Below are 15679 nucleotides of genomic sequence, written 5' to 3'. Positions count from 1 at the left end.
ACTGACATACAATACACATCATACAAGCACATTACAGATATTATTACTAATAAATAATATTTATCTATTGCTAACATATTCCACAGCGATTTACAAACATCAGCAACGCTGTCCCCATCGGGGCTCACAATCTATGGTCTATGTCAGTAGGTCTTTGGAGTAAAACCCACGTAGAACATAAAAACTCCTTGCAGAAGATGTTCTTGGTGGGAATTGAACCCAGGACCCCAGCGCTGCAAAGCAACAGTGCTAACCACTGATCCACAGTGCCAGCCATATTAGTATGGGGAAGCTGCAGCCTCACTCACCTCCCCTGCTTGTCTCCATGAGGCTCATCCCAGACATGTGACTGTGCAGCACACTCAGTATGATGGCTGTCATCAATAGACATAACCGCACTCAGTGCACTGTGATATATCTGCTAGCAGTGATGCTGCCGGGTCGGCACTGCACCTATAATTTTGTTTTTGTGACGACCCGGTAACATCACTGCTAGCAGACAAGACCACACAGTGCACACTGAGACTGCTGTATATACATCACAGGACAGGCTGGGGGCAAAGACATCACAGGACACTTGGTGGTGACACCGGCCCTGTGTGGGATGACTTATAGGTAGTGTTGGGGGTGAGCCATGTGGCTGAGAGGGGAGCGATGGGGAGGTTGGGGGGTGACTCTTATGGCTGAGGGGTGACTGATGGGAAGCGGTAGGGAAGTTGGGGGTGACTCTGTTATCTTACCATGTTTATCTCCTCTCCACATCTGGACCAGCAAAACTGAAAATTTGATAAACTTCTTCTATTCAAACGTTTAGACGTTATGTTCCATTTATTGTAACATTCATTCAGCTCTTTTTACTTTTGGTCTGGTTATTTCATAACCTCTATTAGGCTACGTGCCCACGATAAGGACTCACTGCGTCCTGGATACAGCGGGTCCTGACCTGCGGGGCCACGAGTCTCCTCTGCAGGAGACCGCAGCTGCTTGTACCCATGATCAGGGTTCGGGGCGCTGCGGTCTCTCGCTTGTGTTCTCCCTATGTAGGACGCTTGCGACTCCACAGCAAACAATTCACATGCTGTGGCTCATGAAAGTTGTACCGCGGGTCAGTGTTTGCTGTGGGAAAAACAAGCACAGTGGCCATTGGATTTCTAGAAATCCCATCCACTGTGCTTGTACTGTACATCGCAGCGTTTTGGACGTTTCGGACGCAGTTGAAGCATGCGGTATCCAAAATGCTGTGAACATTGATCGTGTGCATGTACCCTTATTGTGCGTGCTCTGGAACATAAAATCGGAGGTATATGGAGGTGACACAGACCCTACTATATAGAGGACCACCGCAAATATGATATGCAATGTGGAATGTGTTTTTATCCTTTTATAAAGGTTTAGGCATTCATCTAGAATGTGCCTACTGTCAGCAATATTTGTCCTGAACAGATGCAGCTGTCAGGGGCCACAAACACTATATAGGCCTCTTTCACATGTCCGTACAAAACACACACGTTTTGCACGGTCCGTGGTGTAGGTACATATGTGTGTGCGTGTATCCATGTGTGTGTTCAGCATGTGCTATCCGTGTGACATCCGCATAGCACACGGACAGCATGAACTTCTATACTTACCTGTCCATGGTGTTGCTGTGTCCGGCGCTGCTGCTGCTTCCGGTCCGAGGTGCAGTGAATATGCAATGAGCATAATGAGCGGAGGTCGGAAGCAAATGACAGCAGTGCTGGAGACGTCAGCGCTGGAGAAGGTGAGTATAGGAAAGCATTTTATTTCACAGACACGTGTTTTCTCCATTAAGTGTCACACTGTCACACGGATCACATCAGTTTGCAGACCGTGTGACATCTGTGCGAGAAAAACAGACATGTCTACATGTAGAGCACACGGACACACATATGCTCCACACAGACACAAGTGTGAAAACACATCCGTGTGTGGCAACCCATTTGTTTGAATGGGTCGACCTGTGTCCGTGTCTCCGGTATGTGTGAAAACGGACGTCACACGTATCGGACGCACGGATGTGTGAAGGAGGCCATACACGAAGCCTTTTTCCTTATGGGCCATCCCCACATTGATATATTAGTCCCATGACGCTGGATGACTGGGGGCAAACTAACTCTCCCCAATCTCTCAGATAACCTATAATGTGGGAATGGATAGAGTATTGTGACATCACTGCTGGGGACATCTCGCACTCTCATACCACATACCTAATAGACAATGTCTGACACAAGGACTGCTATAAATTGTGGATTGTTATTTTCCATATAGGAACTTTTAAAAGATTTCTTAGAAAAAAGAGAAAAAGGAGAGCTCCTAGTACAAAAGTCAAGCAATCTGAAGAAGAATGTTTTAAAAAAGGTAAGTAATGAATATAGCACATGTCTATATATTTGCTATAAACTGTTTCAGGTCTTCCATGTTTTATGATAAAGGCCATGTTCCCACCATGCGTATTTGTTGAGTTTTTTATGTTACAGATTTTCTGGGATTTTTTTTTTATACATTTTTATTATATTTTGATGCTGTGATTGTTTTCTTTTTGTTATGTCATGTTTTAAAGGGAACCTGTCACCACTTTTTTGGCGTATAAGCTGCGGCCACCACCACTGGGCTCTTAAATACAGTATTCTAATATGCTGTATATAAGAGCCCAGGCCGCTGTGTAGAACATAAAACACACTTTATAATACTCACCTAAATCGGTCGCTCCGATGCACAATAGTCGGATGGGTGGCACCATTCTCCGGGACCGTCGCCTCCCCTTTCGGCCATCTTGGTGTTCCTTATTCTGAAGCCGCGGTGCATGACGCGTCTGCGTCATATGTCGCGGGCGGAGAGGGGTTTTGGGAACGCCGCTCGCCTGACGAATCTCTAGCGCTCGGGTCTGGTGCTTCTGCTCCTCGGTGGCTCGATCACGGGGCCGGACCCGGGGACTCGAGCAGCGCCTCCTTGCTTACGAGTGAAAAGGGGAGGTTTGGTGGGATGTTGGTTGTGACGCCACCCACGGGGTTGTGGTGATGGTGGGCACCACCACTGCTGGTGACGGGGGTTCCCGGGAGCGATGGCAGGGAGCAGCTGAGGTGTTGGCCCCTCCGTGGGTAGGGGCTGTTGGTCCCGGGGCCCCAGTTGGGGGAGTTAGTGAGGAGGGGATAGGTGCAGGTGCCAATGCGGGGAGGCAGCGCGGATGCGGGGTAGCGGTGCAGCGCTGTGCCGGATGGCACTGGTGTACTCACTCAGATAGTCAATGACAGAGTCTCTGGTAAACCAAACGGCTGGATGGACGGCTGTTGGTCCCTGTACGTGTAGGGGCTTGTACGTGTCGGGAGAGCCCGTTTTGCCCGCAGGAGCTGGCCCTTGGATCTCTGGCCGTTGGCGGTGGCTCTTATCCGGACGGGTTGGGCTGTTGCCTTCTGACGGGGCTTGGGTAGGAATGAACCCCTGAGGTCTAGACCGCAATCAGAGAATTTGACCGTTACGGCGGCTTCCGTGCCTAGTCGGGGTCTGAGTACCCTGCCTTGGTGCTTAGCTTCACACCGCCCGACCCCGGTCCTACGGTTCCGCAGACTTCCACTAATGCCTGCAGACGGCCACCACCGTCTGCCAACCTTGCTGATAGTGCTTGGGCTCAGACCCAGACACACACAGTCTCCACTTCACTCCTCAACTCCAACTTCAACTTCACTCTACTCAAAACTGACTTTTTCCCGCCTCCAGGCCTGTGAACTCCTCGGTGGGTGGGGCCAACCGCCTGGCTCCGCCCCACCTGGTGTGGACATCAGACCCTGGAGGGAGGCAACAAGGGTTTTTATGTTCCTGCCAGGGGAGGGGGTGTGTGTGTATGTGATGTTATTCTGTGACCCCTGGGGTCCAGGGCGTCACACTCCCCCTTGGTAAAACGCAGACCGTCCGCGGGCTGCCCGTCCACCACCGGTTTTATTTTTCTGAAAGATATAAATAAAAACAGTATGCATTTCAAATCTTCCCTTACGGGAGGCATGTCACTTAAATGTTGCAAACATGAAGAAAAACATTTTTAATAACACGGACGGGTCCCATTTCTTCCGCTTCCCCACCCAAACAACCTAAACCTTGATGCTGCCCCTAAGAAACGGGCAGCACCCCTTTCTTTATCGTTCCTTATGGGAGACCCAAACCATGGGTGTATAGCTTCTGCCTCCGGAGGACACACAAAGTACTACACTCAAACGTGTAGCTCCTCCCTCCGGGCTATATACACCCCCTGGATGACAATCTACCCAGTTCAATGCTTTGTGTTTCAGGAGGATACACACACTTGCATTCTCTGATATTTTTTTTTTTTTCATTTTTATTTTAATTTTAAAGATTTGGAAGAAAAGCGGGTCCAGTCTGGACTCCCGGCATGTCCCTTCACACCCCACTCTGTCGGCGGTGATGTTAAGGTTGACTTTATAAGGCTGGAGCCTTCACATGCCGCGCTCCTTCACATCCTCTGTCGAGGCTCTGGTTTGAAGTGGGAGCCTCCACGGTCCTCTCTGCTTGCAGAAGACCGGTCTCCATCCGCAGCCCTGTCTGGTCCCTGCTGGAAGGAGCGTTTACCCCCACTCAGGGACATGGCCCTGCGTCTCAAAAGCTAAGTATTGAGACGTTTTTCAGGGGTCCCGGGTACTTTTATTGGGGGGACAGTATGTGTTTTAGCGTTACTGTAAATTCCGGCCGGTTCTGGGGGTTTCCCCTGAGAACCGCGCTGAAGGTGCCTGCTCGTCGGCCGCATTTTAAAATCTAGGCCCCGGCTTCAGTTTGGGCCTAGTTTCGGTTTCGGCTTCTCTGCATGTTTTGCATACAGCGCCGCCCACCGCCCGACCAGCAGAGGGGAGGGCACTCCTCTCTGGGGAGATGTTCCCTCCCCTGTATCTCTCCCTGTATCTCTCTGCCCTCCGTTTTTCCCGCTCTTGGGCTTATACACGCCCCCCCTCCTTCTCCCATTTTCTCAGCGTTCTTACACTGGAAGGCGCTGGATGCTGCAGCTGCATAACTGTTAGGAAGGCTGACTCTTCACAGGGTCTTTGAGCGGTGGAATCCGGAGGGCACACAGAGAGCGGGCTGGTAAGCCACAACCTTCGGTTGTGGACTTTTATTACACTCTCAGGGCATTCTACAGGAGTGTATTCTTGCTGCAGAGCTTCCACCTCAGCAGCATGTCTGTCACCCGAAGCAAGGCTGCAAACATGTACGCTATATGCACTGCATGTAAGCTCATTCTGCCAGAGCCAAGCACATACCCACATTGTGATGCCTGTGCTAACATGGTTGTGTCTCAGCCTGGAGCCTCCTCAGGGGTCCCTCCGGCTGCTCCGGCCCCGGTGGCTGAACCCCCGGCTTGGGTAGCTTCCTTTTCACAAGCTATTTCCCAGTCTTTTGCCGACTCCATGGGGCAGCTGTCCCGGACACTGCTGTCCATGCATCAGCCCCCTTCTCAGGGTGCCTCTGCGGCTCCGAGCTCTGCAGAGCCCTCAGAGCATGTCCTTGGACCCCGTCCCCCTAAACTGAGACGCAGAGAACCTTCTCCTTCCTCGTCCCACGGCTCTGATTCACAAGCCGAGGTGCAGGGCGAGGAGGATTCGTTTACTGTGGGCTCAGACGCTACCTCTATGTACCCCATTGACTTGTCTGAGGGTGATGCGGATGTTAGTGACTTGATTGCGTCCATTAACTCCGTACTGAACCTCAACCCACAAGAGTCAGAGGAACAACCCTCTCTGGTAGAGGTACACCAGTTTACCTCTCCTAAGAAACCTAGGAGTATGTTTTTTAACCACTCCAGCTTTCACACCACTGTTAACAAGCCCAGGGCCTGTCCTGACAAACGTTTTCCGAAGCGTAGTTCAGATGACCGTTTTCCTTTTCCACCAGAGGTGGTTAAGGACTGGGCCCAGTCCCCAAAGGTAGACCCTCCGGTGTCCAGAATCTCAGCCCGCACAGTCGTAGCTGTGGCTGATGGCACTTCTCTTAAGGATCCCACTGACCGCCAGGTTGACCTTCTGGCCAAGTCTGTTTATGAGGCGGCAGGAGCCTCGTTCTCCCCGTTTTTTGCGGCAGTGTGGGCTCTTAAGGCAGTCTCTGCCTCTCTGGCGGAGATTCATTCCCTCTACAGGGACTCTATTCCTGAGACGGATGCCTTAACTTCTCAAGCTTCGGCTTTTGCATCCTACGCCATGTCTGCCATCCTGGAGGCTTCTCACCGCACGGCGGTGGCCTCCGCTAACTCCCTCGCGATCCGCAGGATCTTGTGGCTTCGAGAGTGGAAAGCAGACGCTTCCTCTAAGAAGTATCTTGCGAGTCTCCCTTTTGCTGGGTCCCAGCTGTTTGGGGAACAGCTGGATGACATAATTAAGGAAGCTACTGGCGGGAAGAGTACTTCCTTGCCACAAACTAAAGCCAAGAAACCTGTCCAGGGCAGGAACCAATCGAGGTTTCGTTCCTTTCGTTCCTCTAACTGGTCATCCTCTAAGCCCTCGGCCTCGTCCACTACCGCAGCCAAGGATCGTAAATCCAACTGGCGCGCAAAACCGCGTCCTCAAAAGACCGGAGGAGCCGCTGCCACTAAGGCAGCCTCCTCGTGACTATCTGGCCGCGCCAGCAACGTCCTTGGTCGGTGGCAGGCTCTCCCACTTTGGCGACGTGTGGTTTCAACACGTCTCCGATCAGTGGGTGCGGGATATCATCTCCCACGGCTACAGGATAGAATTTTCTTCCAGCCCGCCAAACAGATTTTTTCTGTCCACCCCCCCCCCCTGCTCCAAAGCCGCCGCCTTCTCTCAGGCCGTGGCATCCCTGCAGGCCAACGGTGTCATTGTTCCGGTTCCCGCCCGGGAACGGTTCAGCGGTTTCTACTCAAACCTCTTTCTAGTCCCCAAAAAGGACGGTTCCTTCCGACCCATCCTGGATCTCAAGCTTCTCAACAAGCATGTTCAGGTGCGGCATTTTCGCATGGAATCTCTGAGATTGGTCATTGCCTCAATGACCCAAGGAGATTTTCTGGCATCCATCGACATCAGAGATGCCTATCTGCATGTGCCTATTGCGGTTTCACACCAGCGTTGGCTACGCTTTGCGATCGGAGAGGAACATTTCCAATTCGTGGCTCTCCCCTTCGGCTTAGCCACGGCCCCTCGAGTATTCACCAAGGTCATGGCAGCAGTGGTTGCGGTCCTGCACCTCCAGGGGTTGGCAGTGATTCCTTACCTGGACGACCTTCTAGTCAAGGCCTCATCCAGTGCAGACTGCCAGCGGAGTGTCTCTCTCACTCTCGCCACGCTAGTTCAGTTCGGGTGGCTTGTCAACCTGCCCAAGTCCACTCTGACCCCGACCGAGGTGCTTTTGTACCTAGGGATGCAATTCGAGACTCTGCCGGCACTTGTCAAGTTGCCCTTAGTCAAACAGCAGTCCCTTCGTCTGGCGGTGCGCTCTCTGCTGAGGCACCGCCGTCATTCCATCAGACACCTCATGCAGGTGCTGGGTCAGATGGTGGCGTCCATGGAAGCGGTTCCCTTTGCTCAGTTCCATCTGCGTCCCCTGCAGCTGGACATTCTCCGCTGTTGGGACAAGCGGATCTCTTCCTTGCACAGGCAGGTGGCTCTGTCGCCACAGACCAGGAGCTCCCTTCAGTGGTGGCTTCGGCCCCTCTCTCTGTCTCAGGGACGCTCCTTCCTGACTCCGTCCTGGGTGATCCTCACCACGGATGCCAGCCTCTCCGGTTGGGGAGCAGTATTTCTCCATCACCGAGCACAGGGCACTTGGACTCCGTCCGAATCAGCCCTCTCGATCAATGTGCTGGAGATCAGAGCGGTGTTTCTAGCTCTCCTAGCCTTTCACCACCTGTTGGCGGGCAGGCACATTCGAGTTCAGTCGGACAACGCGACAGCGGTTGCCTACATCAATCACCAGGGCGGGACTCACAGCCGTCTGGCGATGTTGGAGGTTCAACGAATCCTCCAGTGGACGGAGGACTCCAAGTCCACCATATCTGCAGTCCACATCCCAGGCGTGGAAAACTGGGAGGCCGATTACCTCAGCCGTCAATCCGTGGACAGCGGCGAGTGGGCCCTGCATCCGTCAGTGTTCAGATCAATCTGCCGCAAGTGGGGCACTCCGGAAGTGGATCTAATGGCATCCCGGCACAACAACAAGGTTCCGGTTTACGTGGCTCGCTCCCACGATCCTCAAGCCTTCGCAGCAGACGCACTGGTTCAAGATTGGTCTCAGTTCCGTCTGGCCTATGTGTTTCCCCCTCTAGCGCTCTTGCCCAGGGTTCTGCGCAAGATCAGAATGGAGGGCCGTCGAGTCATACTCATTGCTCCGGACTGGCCCAGGCGAGCTTGGTACCCAGACCTGCTCCGTCTGTCCGTAGAGGTGCCGTGGCATCTCCCGGACCGCCCAGACCTTCTCTCTCAAGGTCCGTTCTTCCGCCAGAATTCTGCGGCTCTCAGATTGACGGCGTGGCTCTTGAGTCCTGGATCCTGACGGCTTCAGGCATTCCCTCTGAGGTCATCTCCACCATGACTCAGGCTCGGAAGTCTTCCTCGGCCAAGATTTACCACAGGACTTGGAGGATTTTCCTGTCCTGGTGTCGCTCTTCCGACCATGCTCCTTGGCCGTTCTCCTTGCCGACCATCCTGTCTTTTCTACAGTCCGGTCTACAGCTAGGACTGTCCCTCAATTCCCTCAAGGGACAGGTGTCGGCTCTGTCGGTATTGTTCCAGCGGCGTATCGCCCGACTGGCTCAGGTGCGCACCTTCATGCAGGGCGCATCTCACATCATTCCTCCTTACCGGCGGCCCTTGGATCCCTGGGACCTTAATCTGGTCCTCACGGCCTTACAGAAACCCCCCTTTGAGCCTCTCAGGGAGGTTCCCTTGTTTAGACTTTCTCAGAAAGTTGTTTTTCTAGTAGCCATAACTTCTCTCAGGAGAGTTTCTGATTTGGCTGCGCTCTCTTCTGAATCCCCCTTTTTGGTGTTTCACCAAGACAAGGTGGTTCTTCGTCCGTCTCCGGACTTTCTCCCTAAGGTGGTGTCTTCTTTCCACCTTAACCAGGACATTTCATTGCCTTCCCTTTGTCCGGCCCCTGTGCATCGCTTTGAGAAGGCGTTGCATACCTTGGATTTGGTGCGGGCGCTCCGAATCTATGTGTCACGCACCGCCGTTTTGAGGCGGTGCACCTCACTTTTTGTGCTAACCACTGGTCAGCGCAAGGGTCTCGCTGCTTCTAAACCGACCCTAGCTCGTTGGATCAGGTCGGCTATCACCGATGCCTACCAGTGTTCTCAGGTGCCTCCCCCGCCAGGGATTAAGGCGCACTCGACCAGAGCTGTCGGTGCCTCCTGGGCTTTCAGACACCAGGCTACGGCTCAGCAGGTTTGTCAGGCTGCCACGTGGTCCAGTCTGCACACTTTTTCGAAGCACTACCAAGTGCATGCTCATGCTTCGGCAGATACGAGCTTGGGCAGACGCATTCTTCAGGCGGCTGTCGCCCATTTGTGAAGTTAGGTTTTGCCTACTTATCAGTTTGGTTTATTCCCACCCATGGACTGCTTTGGAACGTCCCATGGTTTGGGTCTCCCATAAGGAACGATAAAGAAAAAGAGAATTTTGTTTACTTACCATAAATTCTTTTTCTTATAGTTCCGACATGGGAGACCCAGCACCCTCCCTGTTGCCTGTTGGCAGTTTTTTTTGTTCCGTGTGTTTCACCGGCTGTTGTTAGTAGTCAGAGTTCCGGTTATTCCGAGTTTTACTCTATCTCTACTTATGGGTGGATGTCCTCCTTCAGCTTTTGCACTGAACTGTGTAGATTGTCATCCAGGGGGTGTATATAGCCCGGAGGGAGGAGCTACACGTTTGAGTGTAGTACTTTGTGTGTCCTCCGGAGGCAGAAGCTATACACCCATGGTTTGGGTCTCCCATGTCGGAACTATAAGAAAAAGAATTTACGGTAAGTAAACAAAATTTCTCTTTTTTCCCCAGTCCGGAAAACAGAACCTGGCCCAGGTTGCCCAAGCGGGAACGGGTACGGTATCTCGCACCCGACTGTCATTTAGGGGGCCCCACGTCCAGGGGGACCCCTGACCCCGGAGGATGGTCACCGGTCCTGGTGGTGACCGGACCCCAGCCTGCTCTGCTGCTGGTCCCTCCTCCAACCTGCCTCTCCGGAGGCGGTCAACGGGACTCCAGCCACAATTATTTACAAGCCCACAAGTTCGTGGGTGGCCTGCTAGTTCTCGGCCGTGTTCATGAGTAGTTTCTCATGTGGGCTTTCACGGAAAACATGTGGCTTAAGGTCCCAACGGGGGCAAAACTCTTCATAGCCAACGGGCTACCACACTGTAGGTCTCAACGGGGACAATTGTTCTTCTGCAAATCAGGTGAAGGCGCGGCTCAGGTGACTGGCCGACGGTCAGACGATCAATCGGGTTCCCCATCCAGGTGCAGCGGGTTCTGGGACTGTAGGCCGTCACCAGGAACGGCGGTGGAGGCAGCGTACTCGGGACCCCTTCCTCCATCAGCTGCATCATCTTGGTCTCACCTGCTGCGGCGCGGCCGGGTCCCGGCTCCCATTCTATCAGGGCCGGCTCGGGGGCCTGGGTGGCTTGATCGCGGCGCTGCACGGCCGGGGCGGCCCCTTGCTCACGGGCCCACACCACGGCGACCATCCTGCGCACCTCCGCCTTCCAATCCAGCAGCTGCTGCAGGCTCTGCGCCCTGACCTTCATACAGACCCGGCCCAGCTCCCGCTCCAGCCAGGCTGCGGTCCCGACGGGGAGCTCGCCCAGGCCGCAGTCTTCAAAGGCTACTCCTCCTCTGCTTCTTCCAAGCCCCGCCGCTCCAGCGGCGGGCGCCCCTGCGCTCCCGTCCGGGAACGCCGACATTTTTCCATCTGCTTCCCCCCTTGGTTCTTTCTGGCACCTCCTTCTCCTGGGGGCGGGGCTTCACTTTTCGCGCCTTCCCTGCTCGGGGAAGATGGCTCGAGCGGAACTTTTCGCGCCCAAGATGGCGGAATTTCAACATTTTCGGCCGGACACCGCCGGCGGGGACTGCAAGGCGCACTTTTACTGGTAAGCAGATGGGTACGATCCTGTCTGTGACGCCAAGTTATCGCGGGCGGAGAGGGGTTTTGGGAACGCCGCTCACCTGACGAATCTCTAGCGCTCGGGTTTGGTGCTTCTGCTCCTCGGTGGCTCGAGCACGGGGCCGGACCCGGGGACTCGAGCAGCGCCTCCTCGCCCACAAGAGAAAAGGGGAAGTTTGGTGGTGGGATGTCGGTTGTGATGCCACCCACGGGGTTGTGGTGATGGTGGGAACCACCACTGCTGGTGACAGGTGTTCCCGGGAGCGATGGCGGGGAGCAGCTGAGGTGTTGGCCCCTCCATGGGTAGGGGCTGTTGGTCCCGGGGCCCCGGTTGGGGGAGTTAGTGAGGAGGGGATAGGTGCAGGTGCCGATGCAGGGAGGCAGCGCGGATGCGGGGTAGCGGTGCAGCGCTGTGCCGGATGGCACTGGTGTACTCACTCAGATAGTCAATGACAGAGTCTCTGGAAAACCAAACGGCTGGATGGACGGGGCCCGCAGTCGGCTGCGGTGTCTTCACTTTCCCCGGACGGGTTGATGGTGGCTGTCTTTCCCTACACCTGTGTGTAAGTGTTTGACCCCCATGGATTCCCACGGGTGGTCCGCTCCCCGGCTTGTACGTGTCGGGAGAGCTTGTTTTGCCCGCAGGCGCTGGCCCTTGGATCTCTGGCCGTTGGCGGTGGCTCTTATCCGGACGGGTTGGGCTGTTGCCTTCTGACAGGACTTGGGTGGGAATGAACCCCTGAGGTCCAGACCGCAATCAGAGAATTTGACCATTAGGGCGGCTTCCGAGCCTAGTCGGGGTCTGAGTACCCTGCCTTGGTGCTTAGCTTCACTCCGCTCCCCGGTTCAGTACCGGCGGGCCACCGCCCGAACCCGGTCCTACAGTTCCGCAGACTTCCACTAACGCCTGCAGACGGCCACCACCGTCTGCCGACCTTGCTGATAGTGCCTGGGCTCCGACCCAGACACACACAGTCTCCACTTCACTCCTCAACTCCAACTTCAACTTCACTCTACTCAAAACTGACTTTTTCCCGCCTCCAAGCCTGTGAACTCCTCGGTGGGTGGGGCCAACTGCCTGGCTCCGCCCTACCTGGTGTGGACATCAGACCCTGGAGGGAGGCAACAAGGGGTTTTGTTTGACGGGTGTTCCTGCCAGGGGAGGGGGTGTGTTTGTATGTGATGTTATTCTGTGACCCCTAGGGTCCAGGGCGTCACACATACACACTCGCCAGTCCTGTGCTGGCGCACTACAATACTTTGATCTGCTCTGAGCCGGGCAGATCATAGTGCGCCTGTGCAGGACCTCAATGCCGGCGCATGTGTATGACATAGACGCGTCATGAAGTTCAGAATAAGGAAGACCAAGGTGGCCGAAAGGGGAGGCGCCGGTCCCGGAGAACGGTTGCCACCCATCCGACCATTGTACATCGGAGCAACCTTCTAGGTGAGTATTATAAAGTGTTTTTTATGTTCTACAGAGCGGCCTGGGCTCTTATATACAGCATGTTTGAATGCTGTATATAAGGGTATGACCGCACTTTGCGTTTCCACCTGCGTTTCAGCTGCTTTTTATGTCCGTTTTGACCTGCTGCGTTTTCATGCCCAAAGGCATGTGTTGTTTATTTTCCAGCAAAGTCTATGGAAAATGGGAATTTCTAGACCGCACTTAGCGTTTCTAAACGCTGCGTTTAATTTGCATATTTTGTGGCAAAAAACATGCGTTCAAAGAAGCAGCATGTCAGTTGTTTTTGCCATTTCTGCAGCATTTTGCTAACATTGAAGTCAATGAGAAGTGTCAAAAAGCAACAAACATCAAAATTCCTGCGTTTTACCTGCTTTTTAGGTGCAGAAACACTGCGTTTTTTACTTCAAAAACGCATGTTTTTCAGACATTAAAATAATGGAATTATATGTCCCTTTACACACACACATAGTCCGACTATTCAATTTTTGTTCATTATGATTTTATTGCTATTTTAGCAATAAATATTATAAAACCGCTATAATTTCATGAAATATAAATATTTTCTTATCTAATTTAAAAATTCTATATGTGTTCCTTTTTTTTCCTCTTTTTTCATTCTGTTTGACTATTTAATCTTTATTTAGCAGTGTCTTGATGTTCAAAACGCATCTGTCAAAACGCAGGTGAAAAAGCATGTGAAAAGCGCTAAAAACGCATCTAAAACACGGTAAATACGCATGCGATTTTAGCGCTAAATTTCTCAAAAAGGCAACTTTGGCTAAATCAATTAATTCCAAAACATGCGTTTTTACATGCGTTTAGAACAACGCAAAGTGCGGTCATACCCTAAGAGCCTAGTGGTTGTGGCCGCAGCTTGTAGGCCGAAAAAGTGGTGACAGGTTCCCTTTAAATAAAGCTGCTTTGTTTTTGTTCCTTTCTGATATTTGACTTTGATAAAACTTTATTGATACAGTTATGTGCGAATTACATACAGTGGAATCGCATTAAAATGGTATGTACGTTTTTTAAGTGCAGATTTTCCACATCTAATGCAATTTTATGTGGAAAATCTGCACATAAAACGCAGCGTACCCACAAGAGAAATTCACATGTTACTGATCTGAAATATGCAATGGAGATCAGTTCACACGGAGTATAAACAAAAACAGAGGGCCAGAGATTTCTATAAATCCCATTCACTTTTCTGGAACTGTAAGTGCTGTGTTTATGGCACCTGGGCTGCCATCAGGGCATTACAACCATTACTGGTTTATGGGGCTCGGTGAAGCGGGGGGGCCTGGCTGGGCCCAGGGTAATTACTTAGCTTTATTAAGCCCTGGGCTGGGCCCCCCTCTTCACCGGGCCCTAGTCACAGAGGGGCTCAGTAGTGTCGCTTCAGCCACTGCACACATGGCTAAATTGCATGCAAAGCCCTTTTAGGCTGTTCCCATGTCTGTATTTCAGACCGTGTTAATTGGAGTCACAAATCAAAATTGCCCACACAAGCCTGTAGTGTATAGAAAATCACGGACCGCACACAAACGGCATCGGCGTACAGTGTGCTGTCTGTGATTAACATTGTAATGTATAGGAGAAGCTTTACAATCAATTTTTTTCATACATAAACGTCACAAATGAAACACTAATAATAAAACCTGATCAAACAGTGATGAAACTTGGATGAAAAGCACTGTTGACACTCGGACCATTTTTTTTTCTATACAGCCTGCATCTGACTTAAGGCCGCTTTACACGCAACAACGTACCTAACGATATGTCATCGGGATCACGGAATTCGTTACGCACATCCGGCCTCGTTAGCGACGTTGTTGCGTGGGACATCTACGAACGACCGCTAACGATCAGAAATACCAAATCGTTGATCGTTGACACGTCGTTCATTTTCCAAATGTCATTGCTCATGCTGGACGCAGGTTGTTCGTTGTTCCATCGCTATGTGTGGCACCCCAGGAACAAGGAACATCAGCTTTCCTGCGTCCTCCGGCAACGAGGTAGGAGTGATGTTCTTTCGGCTGCTCTCCGCCACTCTGCTTCTACTGGTCTCCTGCTGTGTAACGTCGCTGTGACGCTGCACGAACCGCCCCCTTAAAAAAGAGGTTGTTTAGCGGCCATGGCGATGTCGTTAGCAAGGTAAGTAGGTCTGACGCGCACCAGCGATATTGTTTGCCACAGGCAGCGATTTGCCTGTGACGCACAAACAACGGGAGCGGGTGCTTTCACTAGCGACATCGCTAGCGATGTCGCTACGTGTAAAGCGGCCTTTAGAAGCAGTGATTAGAGACAGCTCTGATCACTGCTATTTAACCATTTAAGCGCTACTGCCAATCTCTGACTGCAGCAGTTAAAGGGGGTTATCCAGGACTATTTTGTTTTGGTATGAGCCTGAGAACTAACAGGCAGATAGTTAGTAATAAAAGGCTACAAAATTGGATTTGTAGAATATATAGGTGCAGTTTAGATTAATATATAACAACACAAGTCCCAAAGGGATGTACAAGACCTACACAGTCTGATTATCAACAAAATAGAAGTCTAAAATAAGGACTGCCGAAAAAGGTCACCATCAAACAGTAGAATTAAAATTTAATGATTTTTATTGAAAATTCAACATATTATTAATAAATAAATAAATAAAACAGGAAAAATTCCTCCAATAGATCAAAAGAAGGGGACAACACACAAAAATTCTATGAACAAATATGTAATTAACAGTCAGATGTATCAGCATATGAAATTTAATAATATAGAGCCCTTCATTTGAATAAAAAATTGATGAAAAAGTATGCTACCTGATAATATATGTGCATTTGAGTAAAGTGCATGGGTGCTTGTATGCAAAAGTAAAATAGACTTAGAAAATTGACCAAAAAATAATATATATTTAATTGACCATAAAAATTAATATTCAACCTATCCAGTATCCTTGTGCATGATGTCTCAAATTCCCTAATACTTCAACAAATAAAGGCATGCATATATTGCACACCAAAAATCCCCCAAAACAGATGGAGGTTTGTGCAAAAAACGCAAAAAACTGTGCAAAAAAATGGCAAAGTACCAACCTAT

General features: G+C 51.5%; 1 protein-coding gene across 2 annotated transcripts in view; it reads left to right on the top strand.

The window, feature by feature from the left end:
- The window catches only part of CFAP161 (cilia and flagella associated protein 161), a 63991-nt gene that overhangs the window by 13658 nt on the left and 34654 nt on the right, over positions 1–15679 (top strand). For both annotated transcript variants that reach the window (XM_075342802.1, XM_075342803.1), the window contains exon 2: positions 2287–2376. In XM_075342802.1, the coding sequence (XP_075198917.1) occupies positions 2287–2376 (90 nt within the window). The remainder of the gene's footprint in view (positions 1–2286; positions 2377–15679) is intronic.

Source organism: Anomaloglossus baeobatrachus, chromosome 4 (assembly GCF_048569485.1).
Source record: "Anomaloglossus baeobatrachus isolate aAnoBae1 chromosome 4, aAnoBae1.hap1, whole genome shotgun sequence".
Classification (NCBI taxonomy): domain Eukaryota; kingdom Metazoa; phylum Chordata; class Amphibia; order Anura; family Aromobatidae; genus Anomaloglossus; species Anomaloglossus baeobatrachus.
The sequence above is the reverse complement of the archived record's forward strand: the minus strand, read 5'-3'. Positions and strand labels throughout refer to the sequence as shown.